This window comes from Antedon mediterranea, chromosome 6 (assembly GCF_964355755.1).
Source record: "Antedon mediterranea chromosome 6, ecAntMedi1.1, whole genome shotgun sequence".
NCBI lineage: Eukaryota > Metazoa > Echinodermata > Crinoidea > Comatulida > Antedonidae > Antedon > Antedon mediterranea.
The window spans coordinates 17992234-18007480 of record NC_092675.1 but is presented as its reverse complement, the minus strand read 5'-3'; the positions used below and the strand labels follow the sequence as shown (position 1 = coordinate 18007480).

Genomic DNA, 15247 nt, shown 5'->3' with positions numbered 1-15247 from the left:
TTTTGATACTACTGAATGCTTCCACAATTCTGTTCATTTTACAAAATGCTAGCCTTATACTCTTTCTTTACAGTTGGTGGAATACAGAGGCATTTATAACAAAGAGCATAAAACTATCAAGTATTTTTGGGAAGTTTTTCATCATGAACTCACAGAAGAAGAAAGGAAGAAATTCCTAGGCAAGTACAGTGTGATAAATTCAAAGATTTATTGGCCTTATTATTGAAGTTACGATTTCTAGTGAATTTACCAATAACAAAATTAATTATATCAGTTGCATCAATTGTATTGTATTTATGTTTATCTTTATTATATATACTTTCAGAATTCTTGACAGGTAGTGATCGGATCCCAGTGCAAGGAATGTCTCAGTTGAAGGTGATATTCCAATCAGTATTTGGAAGTACAGACTTCTTACCATCTGCTCAAACTTGTTATAATTACTTTAATTTACCAATTTATGAAAGCAAAGAAAAGTTGAGGCAGAAGTTGATGATTGCCTTGGAGTATGCTCATGGATTTGGCCGGATTTGATCATCTGTGGTTTTAGCAAAAGTTTGAAAGACCATTGCCATGTCAGATCTCCCAAGTTTCCTGATAATTGGGGGAAGTTTCCTAATATATTAAATTTTTATTTGAGTGTGGTTGAAATACAAGTTAATTTACTTACTGATGGTATAAACTATATAATAATATAATAATAATTTAACCATATTACATCACTGTCTATTATAAATTGTATATATACAGTAGTGTCAGTATCGTTAACCCTGTGTGAAAGTATATAAATAGTAAAATTAAACATTTATTAGGGGTCAGCTGTTGAACCATTATGGACCTATAAATTAAATCCTATCTAATGTATAGGTCCATGCTTGAACTGAATAGCTCTGTATATTATAATATTTAACTATGGACCTATTACACCATACCATTATGGGTTCGAATCTCAGTTGGAGCTGACTTGTAACCAGTGTTCTGACGGATTTCTTCATCTTCAAAATTTATAAAGTAATTTATTGATTTCCAGAATATCACTGACTCATCATCTTCACTATTTATAAATTAATTAATTTCCATAATAATAAATATTACTGTGTGGACTCTAAAGCACGTCTGGGAGAAGAGAGCCAATCAGATGTATACATACAACGTAGGCATTTATCATTGAATAATAGTCAAATCCTTCTTCTATGGTAAATAGTTTTGGCGATGGTGTGTATCATCAGTAGGCCATGGACTTGTTCTGAAATAAAAGTTAATTGGTTGATTGCAGATTTAATTAATTGATTGATAATCTAAATCAACTACAGAAAGAAACTGAATCCAATCATAATATGTAATATGAAAACTAAAATATTAATAACAAATTAATCATTATTTCTTAAATTATTAAATAGAATATCAATTTAAAAAAGCATCATTTAATAAAGAAAGAACAATAATTAAACTGTTACGTCAACAAGTTTTTTAAGGAACATTTCTTTTTTATAACCATGGAATATAACTTGTTTTCTCGTGATTTGTTTGTGTGAATAATAATAATAATATTTATTTAAGCTTGTGTTCTTATGTCTACGTTTTTTTTTATAAAATAATCAATCATTATAAAGCAATCTGATTTTTATTTTCATATGAATTAGACCAGTAAAATATCTGTTCCCAAATAATAATAATATATACAGCGCCCTCTTCAGAATGTTGACATTAAAAAACACCCTTGGAAATTCCCAAAGGAAGATGGAATTTCCAATCGTACTTCAAATAATTGATAAAACTATTCAGAATGATAAACAACACAAGGTATATTGTATGCTGTGAAAACGAATGAACTAAGCATAGTTGTAATTCATGTGAAACGGGCAAAAATTGGTCTTATATTGAAAGATAAAGCTACAGTACTAGGCTAGATCGAGCTCTATGGCTATAGTAGTAAGGTAGGTAGGGAGTTTTTTACTCGGGCAGTGTTTATGGCGAGTCATTTCTTAGAATAGCCTTGTCTATGAAAGATAGACGTATGTAAGTTGATAGACCTGGACTGGGTCACATATATAGTAATTGTATACTTCTTCACTCTATGATTATTTATTCGTTTTGTTGTTTGTGTAGAATAATATGGATATTGCCGCTATTACCGGCTTTGGCAATAATAAATTGCATATAGTTAACTGTGCCAATAGCTAATTTCCTTCCATCAGCCGCGTAACAAGGGGGTCTTGTCAGGGGGGGCAAAGAGGGGCTGATCTTTCCAGACACGAAGTATTTGAGCCACAGCCCCCCCATGGTGGGGGCTGTGGCGAAGCGAATTTTGGTAAATGACACCCCTAGATCGTCGGAAATGGTACTCTTGCACATAAAATTCATGATAAATGGCGCCTCGCCAACTAGTAGTAGTTGGCCTGGAAATAACACTCTCATTTATTGCACAGCAATCAGCAAAATGATCGTACATTTTCCACCGTTAAAAACACAGGTGACATAACATTTGAACATGTGAAAACCCAATCTAACATTGGATCCGCACCTGGCAAAGGTAGTAATTTTTCCGGTTAGAAGACTGAAACAGGGCCGTAACCAGGTTTGACGGCGGGGTGGATCGTTAAGTTGTTTAGTGGAACCATACCCTCGAATTTTTTTTTCTCTATAGGCCTATGTATGGCCGCAAATCGCATTTCCGGCTAATCTCTTTTGTTTATGAACTATATAATTTGGTGTAATTTCCAGCCCACGAATTTCAATTGCCGACCTTATTGCCGACCTTAAATTGTCAGAGGACGGCATTCTCTTGCCGACCGAAACTAGGCTAGATCCCTGCTCCCTTTAAGCCTCCTAGCAACAACATGGTACATTAAGGGATCGTATCATTGAGACTTTAACAGGCATATTCACCATCATGTGGTGTTTAGGTAACAAACCATGGCATTAAGATGATCCCTGAATTCACTCAACCATTGCATCTTGCACTTGCGTGAGCTGCATGCTTTCTCTCTAGCAGCTGGCTGGGCAGTCACACGCACGCAGATACCTGTGTAGGGGAATACCCTTTTATGTCAAGCAAACAACTATGCTCTGTGTACGGCTAGCTCCAGAACCACGATGTTCAGCAGTTATCAAATAGAATTTATCTTGTAAATTTAGTGTTAGGTTTTTATATTTTAGTTAAAATATACTTTATATTCTTATGTCGATTTATATTAATTAAATTTATTAAGGCTAGACTAGGCCTGTAGTAAACAATCGTAGTGTTGTGTTAGTATGCCCAGCAAAAAAAAGTGGGAGTACAAGCGGAACTCGCTGTTCAGCGGGGGTACGATCCCCCGATCCCCCTGGTTACGGGCCTGTGAAAGATTGAGTATTGGAGCGACAGCCAGCCACGAAAGTACGTTCGTTTTGCTGATCGCTAGAGCGTTACATACGATTAGTAGGAGTGTATTTTTTTAAGGTGGCCTCACACGCACAGCACAGCGTCACAATTGTGTGTGAGATGCCCGCGATGGCGGCTTAGATAAAAGACGCCAAAAACCACAGTCAACTGACCGCATGTTAATGTACTGATAAGCAGTGCGTCTTCCCACGAGTTGTCAGTCAGGATTTTGTGTATTTCATATCATCTTACTTGAATATCATACTGTACACTACTGTGACTCATTTGACTCATTTGAAGCCATATCATATATCGTATATTTATTCTTATCTTATATTTTCTTTGTTTTTCTTTCTTCTATCCCTTCTTTGTATTTTATTTTATTTTTTTGACTTGTTACCCAGCCCGATCGAACGCTTCTCAACCCGGTAAAATCCGCCAGGGGGGTATTCCGCCCCCCCTGCCCCCCCGCCTGTTACGCCACTGCCTTCCATTATAGCTCCATGAAACATTCTAGATGTTTGAATCTTAAAGAATGACATCATCAAAAGTGTTCTGCTTGAATCCTGTTAAACATGATCACCAGGATGCTGCTGCTGCACGTCCAGTCATCAAAGAGTTGCAAATATTTAATAATCGCTCCATTCAACACATAGCATGCGGCAATCACCAAACTGTCTTTGTTCTGACTGACGGAACAGTTTACACATGTGAAAATGAAGAGAAGTCTACTCCAGGTTTGTTTTTCAAATATAAAAAACATGAAAAAATTAACATTTTCAGGCAAATCTGTGGCCTACCACACAAAATTCTCTGTCCTAATTGTGCACTTTTCTTCCCAAAGCCATTCTTTGTAAAGTAAATATATATTATAAATATTTCAAAGACAAAATCTTTTCAAATAAACCTAATCCTGTGTGTTGCTTTAGAACTTGACATTCAAATAGTGGTGTGGTTCTTTTTTTGCAGTGCATGTTTCTTCTCTGGATACATTTGTCATTGTACAAGCCGCCTGTGGGGATGCACACAACATTGTCATAAGTGACAAAGGTCAAATAATGAGCTGGGGTCGTGATTCTGAAGGTCAATGTGGTCATGGTGAAGTACATTTGAAGAAGAGAACAACACCAAAGTAATGCAACAATTTTAAAATAAATTTGATATTTTGAAACATATACTTTCTTTAAAAAAAAACTTATTTATGCTTGTTTTTATTTTTCAGAGTCATAAAGTCTTTATCCAAAGAAATCATTATCCAAGTGGCCTGTGGATCTAAACACACCTTGGCTCTTGCAAAAAGTAATTATATACAGTAACATTCAATAATAAAAAGAAAGATAATGACTCTAAAATGATTTCCAATCATATTGAAGGATATCTAATTATCCACTGCAAATAGAAAAATCCATCGCTTACTCCAATATGAGAGAATTTTTGTTTTTTTCTTATACAATTTTATATTGTATTTATGAATACACATAGGATACACATATCAAAATGACCAGCATTTTTTAAACTAAATTTTAACTGCCCTGGTTTCCTATACAGTACCAGAGAGATTTAACTTTTAACTTTTTTTGTGCACAGGTGGTAAACTATATACATGGGGTGATAACAGTTACTGGCAACTAGGCTACAGAACTATTCGAGACCATTGTGCCATCCCTAAACATGTCTCCTGCTTGGCTGGGTTACCTATACAACAAATATCATGTGGTGGCAACCATTCCCTTGTCTTAACATTCAATGGCAATGTTTTTGGTTGGGGATGCAACAATTCTAATCAACTTGGTAAATATGATGAAAAAAGTAAGTAATTATTTTCATTAGACGTAAATACATTGATTACAAAGTAAAAATAATTGTTATTAGTTTCAATCCCTCCCACTGTGTGAACTTGCCATTGTTTCTGGCTTTCACACCAGTCCCACCCTTTCCACTTATATTCCAAGTTTCCTGGACTTTCTGCATTCTCACTTCTGAGGACGATCAAAGCATTGATCGAAACATCAAGAAACTCAACAGTTCTTTCAGAACTAATACACGTGGTGTACCGCAAACTTGATATCAACATTTGATTTCGCCATGCAAACCTTCAAACAATATATTATAATTGTAATTTATCATTAAATTGATTATTTGCAAAAAAATAAGTTGTACAGATCTTTCAGAGGCTGTTTTTTATATTGTTATATAATAGGTTGCATAGCTTACATTGATACAACTAACAAGAAATCAACACTCCCTGCCTTTGAGGTATGTTATCTGCTATGATTTTCCATGCATGGCATAAAATTAGCCAACAAAAAAAATAAGAAAAACTATATATTAACACAATTAAGGATCGAGCTTGGTCGTCTTGATTTGTCAGTGTCATGACAAGTATGAGTTGATCTGATTTTGAGTGGAAACCTAAAAATAAATGAAATAGTAATGAATAATTAATATTTTAAAACATTGTGCCAAACCACCACCGATTGAGTGACCGAGCCGCTCCATGGTTCTGGTCGAAGAACAAGTCTTCTCAGTTAAGGACTATAAACCTTAGGTCCAGTGTACACATCTAGCTCATGTGCACTTAAAAGAACCTAGTACATCTTTCGAGTAGGGGGACACCCCGGTGTACTACAGTAGTACATCACAGCCACTGGTCGTAACTGGGCCCTCTGGGAGACCAGTCTTTGACTTAAGAGGTCACTCAGTATAAATAAATACACTGTACTAGTACCCTTTTATAACTTTAGGCTGTAAGAACAAAGAAAAAAACAATTTTAGTGGATGATCTATCAAAATTGATAGAAACAAACTTACAGGTAAACCATTGTAAATTATTTATTTTTCTTATTTGGTATTGGCCAATATGACGCATATAATACAATACATGTCTATCAGTTAATTTATTAAGTTCATAATACAATTTGGAATGACCCTCTGTTGTGATTTATCCATGATGGGCAGCAGATTTAAATCATCTAGGTGTCCTACTCGGATTGAGGTCAGCTCAGCACAAGTACTTTTGTTAGAACCACTGATTTTTTTAATATAACAATAACATGCATTTTGTATCAACAACTAATTTGCAAAAACTAATATACACTTAGTCTGAGAGATGAGTCAATTTAGTGCCCATATTTCACCATTGGTCTTAATATGATTTTTGTGTGAGACATACATACATCTGAAAACCCAATTCTTAAAGACCCCTTCCCTGCAATTTTGGACGTTTTTTGGAAAATAATACATATATATCACTTTAAAAACATTAAACCATGTCATTTCTTGTCTTAAATGTACGTTTTATGGTAAATTATGATAAAACGTGAGAAACAATGCACTACCTAAGTAGCTCGCGGCGATCGACCTCTCGTGGACGGTCTTAGGCCTAGCCTAGCTAGGCTTAGTTTTGTAGGCCTAGCTGGTAAACATCGATAACGTACGAACATCGTACGCTAGCTATATACCTAGTCTGACGTTGTATAGTTGGTGCATTAATTGTCTTTCTATTTTTGCCAGACTCAGTTGATACAAATTGGGGAAAACCCGGTATTTTCGCAGTTAGGAGTCTTCCATTTGTTTTGGCCTCACGATCGATCGAAAAGTGGGCGAATTACAGGTGAAAAACAAAAATATCAATCCGCGCGCAATGCATTTTGGGATTTATAGCGGGCCGCTATAATTATTAGAATCGACTTATTTTTCACATTTTTAACCGTTTAAAGACGAAAAAAGTTATCGCAATAGGACCATATAGTATTATTTTTACATTAAATATAGTTTGTGATCTTAAATTAGATCTAAAAAACGTAGGGAAGGGGGCTTTAAGTGATTCTGGTGATGCACTCTCAGGTCAGCGGTCAATGACCTATTTTTTCATGCTATTTTACCAATATCTTTATTTTATGACACAGTATTTGATGAAATGCATCAATTATTTTGGAATTAGGCTCAATGTAAAGCTGAATACATTGATTATCATTAAAAGTAATTTGAGTCATTATTTTGCAAAATATATGGAAATTAATCTCATTTTTTGCATTTTTTTTGTAAAATTTCATTTTTTTATTTTAATGAATAGCAAATATTTTTGTAACATATGCTTGAATTTTTTTTCAACTTGTAAAAACTGCCCTAACTATATGGGAGTGGATATCAAAAAATGGAGCTTTTATATGTAAAATACTGATTTTATTCATTTTTGGGTAAAAATCTCGTAAACTACTCAAGTATCAAGTATCAAGTATAATCTTTATTCGTTCCCACAAGGAGAAAATTACATTGCTCGTCTTCAAATACATCATAATTACAATATATAAAATAACATGACAATACAACAATACCTATTTTAAAAACTCATCTGGATGAATTCCGCTGATGTCTCCTGATACCTGTGGGCAGAAAGGAGAAAAGATATCGGTTTGTGTCAGCAGCCGCGGATCGCAATCTTCCACTGCGAGCACTCCTGAGACTGCCTAAATCGGAATTCACAGGATGACTTTCGTCCGTCAACACAATCCCAAAAAGCCTGTCCAGGTTCTCGCAATAAACTGAATCCACCGACTGCTGACACAAACCAGACATCCTCTCAACCCTTCTGACCACACGATCAATTCTACCCTTATCTCCATCTGTAACATTTCCACCCCACCCTGCAATACAATATTTCCAAACCCCAACAATAATAGACTGATAGAATGTAATCAAAATATTATTATTACACTGAACTTGTTTAGTTGTCTTAAACAGTACATTCTAGTATTTACTTTCTTTATAACGAGATCCAAGTGGTTACTCCACGTCAATTTATTGTTAAATACAACCCCCAGATATTTATATGTTTCCACCCTCTGAATTTGTCTACCCATTATGTCAACTAGATCACATTTATTTGTTTTCTTTCTAAAATCTATAATCATTTCCTTTGTTTTTTCAACATTCAATTCTAAAAAGTTATCATTACTATATTTCACAAAATTATTAATCTCATTTAAATATGAAGTGCAATCGTCCTTCTGAATCAAGCCAATCATCGCCGTATCGTCAGCAAATCGTACAACTGGGCAAGAATCATATTTAGATATATAATCACTCGTATACAAGGTAAACAAAAAAGGGGCTAATTATTTTTGGAAATAAATAATAATAATTGGAAACACCAACATCAGAACATACTGTTGGGCTAAGCTTCACATACTGCTTTCTGTATTCTATCAGAATAAAAAGAATCAAATTAAAGGGAATGGCCATCTTACACAGCTTATATACTAGTAAATGGGGTTGAATAGTGTTAAACGCAGAGGAGAAGTCGTAATACATAACACGGGCTGAATTTCCAACCTTTGTTTTATCTAAATGACGATACAGCCTTTCAAGTTTAACGACAATCGCATCTTCTGTGCTCCGAGCACTTCTGTATGCAAATTGCATGGGATCAGTATGCGTGGTGACTATTGGTTTTAAGCATTTTAAAACAATTTTCTCACATATTTTACTTACAACTGATGTTAAGGCAACTGGCCTGATATCATTCATATACTTAATAACACGGCTTTTTGGAATAGGAACAATAGATGATTGTTTCCATGTTTCTGGAAGTGAACTAGTTGTGAAACACAAATTAAAAATAATTGAGAAAATATACGATAACTGCATTGCACATGATTTTAAAATATTTGGTTTAAGTTTATCGGGCCCGGGAGCTTTCTTAGCATTCAAATTTCTAAAATACTTATATACTTCACCCTCATTTGTATCAATTTTTATGTCATTTATATTTGATTCAAGCTGACACTTCCGTTCCTTAATTTCTTTTGAAAAATCATATTTGTTAAAACGATTGAAAAATATATTTAATTCATTTGCATATTCTTTGTCAATTTTTGGTAGCGATACAGATTTTTGTTTATTATTTATATGTCCACTCATTAACCTCATTCCTTGCCACACCTCTTTCATGTTATTTTCCGTGAACTTCTTTTCAACCTTATTTTTAAACTTGTATTTTTCTTTAAGTATTGCACATTTTAATTCTTTTTGGACCTCTTTTAGTTTCGCTTTATTACCTTCAGCAAATGCTTTCTGTTTCCGGTTAATAATAATTTTCACATCTTTGGTTATCCACGGTTTATTATTCGCAAACACTTTAACCTTTTTAGTTGGGATAAGCATATCACTACAAAAGTTTATATATTCAGACACTGTGTCCGTAAGTTCATTCAGATCATTAGCGTTATTAATAAACATCTCCCAGTCCGTATCATCAAATGCATCTTGTAGGCGTTCCGTTGCTTCCGCTGTCCATTTCTTTACTTTAATAGTCCTTGGCTTCTCTCGTTTAACTAATGGAATGTATTTCGGGTTTAGTACGATTAAAAAATGATCTCCCAAGCACGGCCACTGGGTTGAAACATATGCGTTTTTCACGTTTGTGTAGCAAAGGTCTAATATACTTGCAGTAGAATGCTAAACCATACATTAAATGAAAGCCAATGATAATGTTTGTAATCATTGTAATGGAAGTTTTTGTCATAAAGTCATTAAACCTATCAGAAGTCATCAATGTTTAAAATGTGAGAAGACTTGTGACGGGCTAAATATTTGTAAGAGATGCGGGGCGGTGCCTTTTGTACTAGACAAGTTACTAATTAAATTACTTAAATCAAACTTTTGGGAAAATTGTTCCATTTAATATCACTTTTAATATTATTTTGATTTAAGTAAGTTAATTAGTAAGTTGTCCAGTTCCACATCTTGTCGACAGCTCAATTCTGAACTTTGCAAATACACATTACCTCGGCCTTTGCACATCAATATTGGGAAAATCAAACAATTGTCGCAGCATTCATCACGCTTGTATTTTGAGTTTTTTAAGTTTTTTAATACGCTTGAATCTAATGTCTGCTGTAATTAGAAATTTGAATACCAGTGCAAATTCACTAAATAAGTACTGGTCAAGTTACTAATTAAATTACATTACTTGAATCAAAGGAAGCTTTAAACATCAATTGGGAAATTTGTTCCATTTAATATCACTAGTTTTGAAGTTTTGGATTTTGTTTATAGCGAAGTTACACCCGTTGTCATCTGTGATGTATCATACATATGACTCGTGCTCGGTATCCATTTTGTAGAGAGAGATTTCTTTAATGAACAACAGAGGGCAGCCTAACTATTTACAGTATGATGTATGTGGTCAATACACTACAATTCTTCCCCTTTAGATTCAATGGTAATAACATTTTAAATAGCATTAAGCTTTAAGGTATATTGCTCGTTATAAGATTTATTTATTTTTTTTTAAAACTGTTCTGATAATAAAGTGTTTCAATCTCAAGTGTCCGTAGTCTCATTATTTATATTGTTATCATTATGATTATTGTTAACTGTATTGAGTTATGTCTAAAGGTCCATTATAAATCAAGTCTGTTAGGTGGTTTCCTGTTCCTCTGTGGGTATCTCCTTGGTGGTGGTTGTTGTGGAATCTCAACTGGTTGTTGTATTTCCGGTGGTGGTGTTGGTGTTGCTGAGATAGCTGGTTCTAAATCAACAGGATCTATATCTGGAGGTGTCTCTAGATCTAGTGTTAAGCCACTGCTTAGGATTTGATCAATGTGTCTTTTCCAAATCATGTCTGGTCCAGCTTTGACTTCATATGACAACTTTCCAGTTTTCCTATGAATAATTCCAACTATCCACTTCTGACTCTTTGATCTATAGTCACGAACACACACTTTGTCTCCTTCTTTGAATTCTCTAAGCTTCTTTTCGCTAGTTGGTTTTCTCTGGCTTTCCTGGTTATTTTCAACTTTTTGACGTAAGTCAGGTATAATGCAATCTAGTCTGGTGCGTAGTTGTCTTCCAATAAACATCATTGCTGGAGATATTCCAGTTGTGTTGTGTTGGGCATTTCTATATGCTAATAGAAAGTTTGCAAGTTTTTGTTTTGTGTCGTTTCCTTCTTTTGCCGATTTGAGTGCTCCTTTAAATGATTGCACAAAACGTTCTGCTAACCCATTGGTTGCTGGGTGGTATGGTGCTGATTTGATGTGTCTAATACCATTATTCTTGAGAAACATTTCAAATTCTTCTGACACAAATTGCGGACCATTGTCCGATACCAACTGCTTTGGTAGTCCATACCTCGCAAATAAATCACGCAACAGAGTTATTGATTTGCTTGATGTCGCTGTGGTCGTAGGCAATACCTCAGACCACTTGGATTGTGCATCCACAACTACCAGATACATTATGTTGTTTATTGGTCCCGCATAGTCGATGTGGATACGTTCCCACGGACTGCTCGGCCACTGCCATGGATGTAGGGGTGCTTTCTGAGGTTCATGCAGTGTCTTTTGGCATCCACTACAGGTTTTTGCTAATTTCTCTATGTCAGCATCCACTCTCGGCCACCAAACATAGCTCCTTGCCAAGGACTTCATTTTTACAATGCCCAAATGTCCTTCATGTAACTCGTCAAGTACTCTTGCTCTGAATTTTGGTGGAACAATGATTCGCGTACCCCATAGCAAACATCCATCAAAAATTGACAGTTCATCACGTCGTCTATGGAATGGTTCAAATTCCGGATCACAGCTCTTAGGCCAACCCTTCATTGTGTAATCATACACCTTTGACATTGTTGGGTTGTGTAATGTCTCAATCTTGACCTGGGCACTTGTTACAGGAAGTGGTTAAAACTGCATAGTGTGAAACACCTCAACCGGATCCTCAGCATTAGCTTCAGTATTTGCTAATGGTAGTCGTGAAAGTCCATCTACATTTTTGTGGTTTTCACCTTTCTTGTATTCAATCTCGTAATTGAATCCTGACAAGTAAATTGCCTGGCGAGTTAATCTTGCAGCTGCTGTGGCAGGAATAGCCCTCGATGTATTGAAGATGTACGTAAGTGGTTTATTGTCTGTAACTAAGGTGAACTTTCGACCAATCAAGTAACTGGTAAATTTCTTTACTCCCCATACTATGCCAAGAGCTTCCTTATCAATGTGAGAGTAATTCTTCTCCGCTGCGCTCAAGGTCCTCGATGCATAGGCGATTGGTCGTTCGACTCCATCAATGTTGTGTGACAATATGGCTCCTAAGCCATATGGAGAAGCATCTGTAGCTAGCTTAACAGGCAATGTTGGGTCATAATGTGTTAACACATTATCTGCAGTCACAAGTTGTTTGGCTTTATTAAACGCCATCTCGCAATCCTTAGTCCATGTCCATTTTTCCTTTTTCTCTAACAGTTTATTCAACGGATGAATTTCTGTAGCTAAGTCTTTCAGGAATCGATGGTAATAGTTGATCAATCCCAAGAATGATCTGAGTTCACTTACGGTTGTAGGTTTGGGAGCATTTCTAACAGCTTCAATCTTTTCCTCAGTTTTATGTAATCCATTTTTATCTATCACATGACCACAAAAAACGACCTTTTCTTTGAAGAATTCACACTTCTTGTCATTGAGGCACAGTCCTCTATCACTGAGAACCTTTAATACTTTTTCTAGATTCCTTAAATGTTCTTCATGAGTAGTGCCAGTAATAATCATGTCGTCAAGTAGACACTGGACTCCCGGAATACCATTCAGGATTTGTTCCATGGTCCGCTGCCAAATGGCAGGAGCAGATGCAATGCCATACGCTAGTCGATTAAACTGGAATAGCCCTTTGTGTGTATTTATGGTCAGCATGTTTCTGGATTCTTCTTCCATCTCTAAATGTAAATATGCTTGTTTCAAATCTAGTTTGGTGAACTTCTGTCCACCTGCTAAGGTTGCAAAAACATCCTCGATTCTTGGAAGAGGGTAGCAGTCCACTTTTAACTTTGGATTTACTGTAACTTTGTAGTCTCCACACAACCTGACATCTCCATTACTTTTTGGTACAGGCACTATTGGGGTCGCCCAATAACTAGTTTGAATCGGGGTGATGATTCCCTGACTCTCGAGGTTCCTTAATTCGGCTTCAACTGCAGGTCGAAGTGCATATGGTACATTCCTTGCCTTAATAAAAACTGGTTGTGCTCCATCCTGTAAGGTAAGTTTACCTTTTACCCCATTCACCTTTCCAATTTTGTTAAAGAGTTTTGGAAATTTATTCAGTATTGCTGGTACATCAGCTTTGTTGTGGTCAGCCTTCACTGTGAAGATGCTGGCCCAGTCTAACTTGATATGTGTCAACCACTGACGACCAAACAACGGGGGTCCACCTCTTTCTACTACATATAGTTTTCCATCGTGTTTCTGTCCGTTGTATTCTACTTTGGCCTTCAAATACCCTTTTGTCTTTACTTCTTCTCCAGTATAAGTTCTAAGTTGAACTTTGGTCGGCAACAAGTCTGTATTCCTAAAATATTTCTCAAAATCTTCTGTCGAAATCAACGAGAGTGCACTGCCAGTATCCACTATCATGTCCAATGGGATATTATCTATCGTTGGTTTTATCTTCACTGATTTCCCAACGTCTACATTATTAACATACACCATGGCTAGAAGGTTGTCTTCTTCTTCATCAACAACATTCACTCGCTTACCCTTCTTAGTTTGGTGTGGTGTTTGTTTTGATTTACTCCGGCATGCAGCCTTGATATGTCCCTTCTTTTTACAGTTATGGCACTCAACTTCTTTGTACCGGCAGTCGTTTGCCTTATGACCACCCTTGTTGCAGCGATAACATAATTGCTGCTTATTATAGTGTTTCACGTTTATCTTGTTCACAGTACTCTGTGGTTCTTCTTTAAACTGTTGTTGTAGTAGCGAAGCATCCTTCGTTGCAGTTTCCATAGCAACTGCCATTTGTAGCGCTTTCGCTAATGTAAGCTTTGCCTCAGCCAACAGTCTTTTTTGTATACTGCCTGACCTAATTCCGCAAACAAGACGATCCCGCAGGGCGTCATTTAGCTGTGCTCCAAATTCACAGTGTTTGGTGAGGCGTCGTAAATCCGCTAAATAGGCCTGGATTGTTTCACCTTTATGCTGCTCACGTTTGTGAAACCTGAATCTTTCAGCTATAACTAGAGGTTTAGGACTCAGATGCCTTTCCAACGAATCCACAAGTTCCGGAAATGTTTTGGTTGATGGTAAATCAGGTGCTACTAAGTTCTTCAGAAGACCGTAAGTCTTAGGCCCTATCAAGCTGAGTAACGTAGGTACACGCTTGTCGTCATCCACGCCGTTTGCCATGAAATATGCCTCTAACCTTTCCACATAGGAGGCCCAGTCCTCTGCCTCGCCGTCATACGGATCGAGTCTACCAATTATAGTACTCATCTTAGCAGATTGTAGAATATTAACTATTGAATATTCTTACTCACAGATTAATCTTCTTATTGACGCGCTTTCCGTTATATTCTCGTCGCCAATTGTGATGTATCATACATATGACTCGTGCTCGGTATCCATTTTGTAGAGAGAGATTTCTTTAATGAACAACAGAGGGCAGCCTAACTATTTACAGTATGATGTATGTGGTCAATACACTACATCATCTGTATTAATGATTACAAATATTGCATCACTCTGAATTTAGATACCGGTGCAAGGTCACTAGAAAACCTCATACTGAAGATGGCAAACAATTTCCAAAGTACTACTACTACTAGTACTACCAGACTACAGTAATGTTTAATTATTTGTCTAAATAGGGTGACTTTATTCATTACAATGAATATAAACATTGTCACTAGCTTTAATTTTAATGTATGATTTAGCGTTATACGACAAGTAGTTCACGAGATAGCATTTTTTTGCAATTTTTAACCAAAAATGAATAAAAATAATTATTTTCTAACTTTATGATGACTTCTGATAGGTTTATGACAAAATCCTCCATTACAATGAATATAAACATTATCATTGGCTTTCATTTAATGTATGATTTAGCATT

The 15247-nt window shown here is 35.9% G+C and overlaps 2 protein-coding genes across 3 annotated transcripts in view; both read left to right on the top strand.

The window, feature by feature from the left end:
• LOC140052326 (probable E3 ubiquitin-protein ligase HERC4) overlaps positions 1 to 1572 on the top strand; it is a 28514-nt gene extending 26942 nt beyond the window's left edge. For both annotated transcript variants that reach the window (XM_072097838.1, XM_072097837.1), the window contains exons 11-12: positions 74 to 179; positions 326 to 1572. In XM_072097838.1, coding sequence (XP_071953939.1) covers positions 74 to 179; positions 326 to 534 — 315 coding nt within the window. In that variant the 3' untranslated portion in view covers positions 535 to 1572. The remainder of the gene's footprint in view (positions 1 to 73; positions 180 to 325) is intronic.
• Positions 1573 to 3867: 2295 nt separating this feature from the next.
• On the top strand, positions 3868 to 5857 carry LOC140052327 (E3 ISG15--protein ligase Herc6-like). The gene is made up of 5 exons (XM_072097839.1): positions 3868 to 4101; positions 4334 to 4496; positions 4587 to 4663; positions 4952 to 5173; positions 5565 to 5857. Exons 1-5 carry the CDS (start codon positions 3900 to 3902, stop codon positions 5636 to 5638), a joined length of 738 nt encoding a protein of 245 aa, XP_071953940.1. The 5' UTR covers positions 3868 to 3899; the 3' UTR covers positions 5639 to 5857.
• Positions 5858 to 15247: the final 9390 nt, after the last annotated feature.

Coding starts and splice junctions, on each gene's coding strand:
- LOC140052327 (XM_072097839.1), top strand. CDS start 3,900: ATGACATCATCAAAAGTGTTCTGCTTGAATCCTGTTAAACATGATCAC. Junction 4,102..4,333: donor TGAAGAGAAGTCTACTCCAG/GTTTGTTTTTCA, acceptor CTTTTTTTGCAG/TGCATGTTTCTTCTCTGGAT. Junction 4,497..4,586: donor AAGAAGAGAACAACACCAAA/GTAATGCAACAA, acceptor TTTATTTTTCAG/AGTCATAAAGTCTTTATCCA.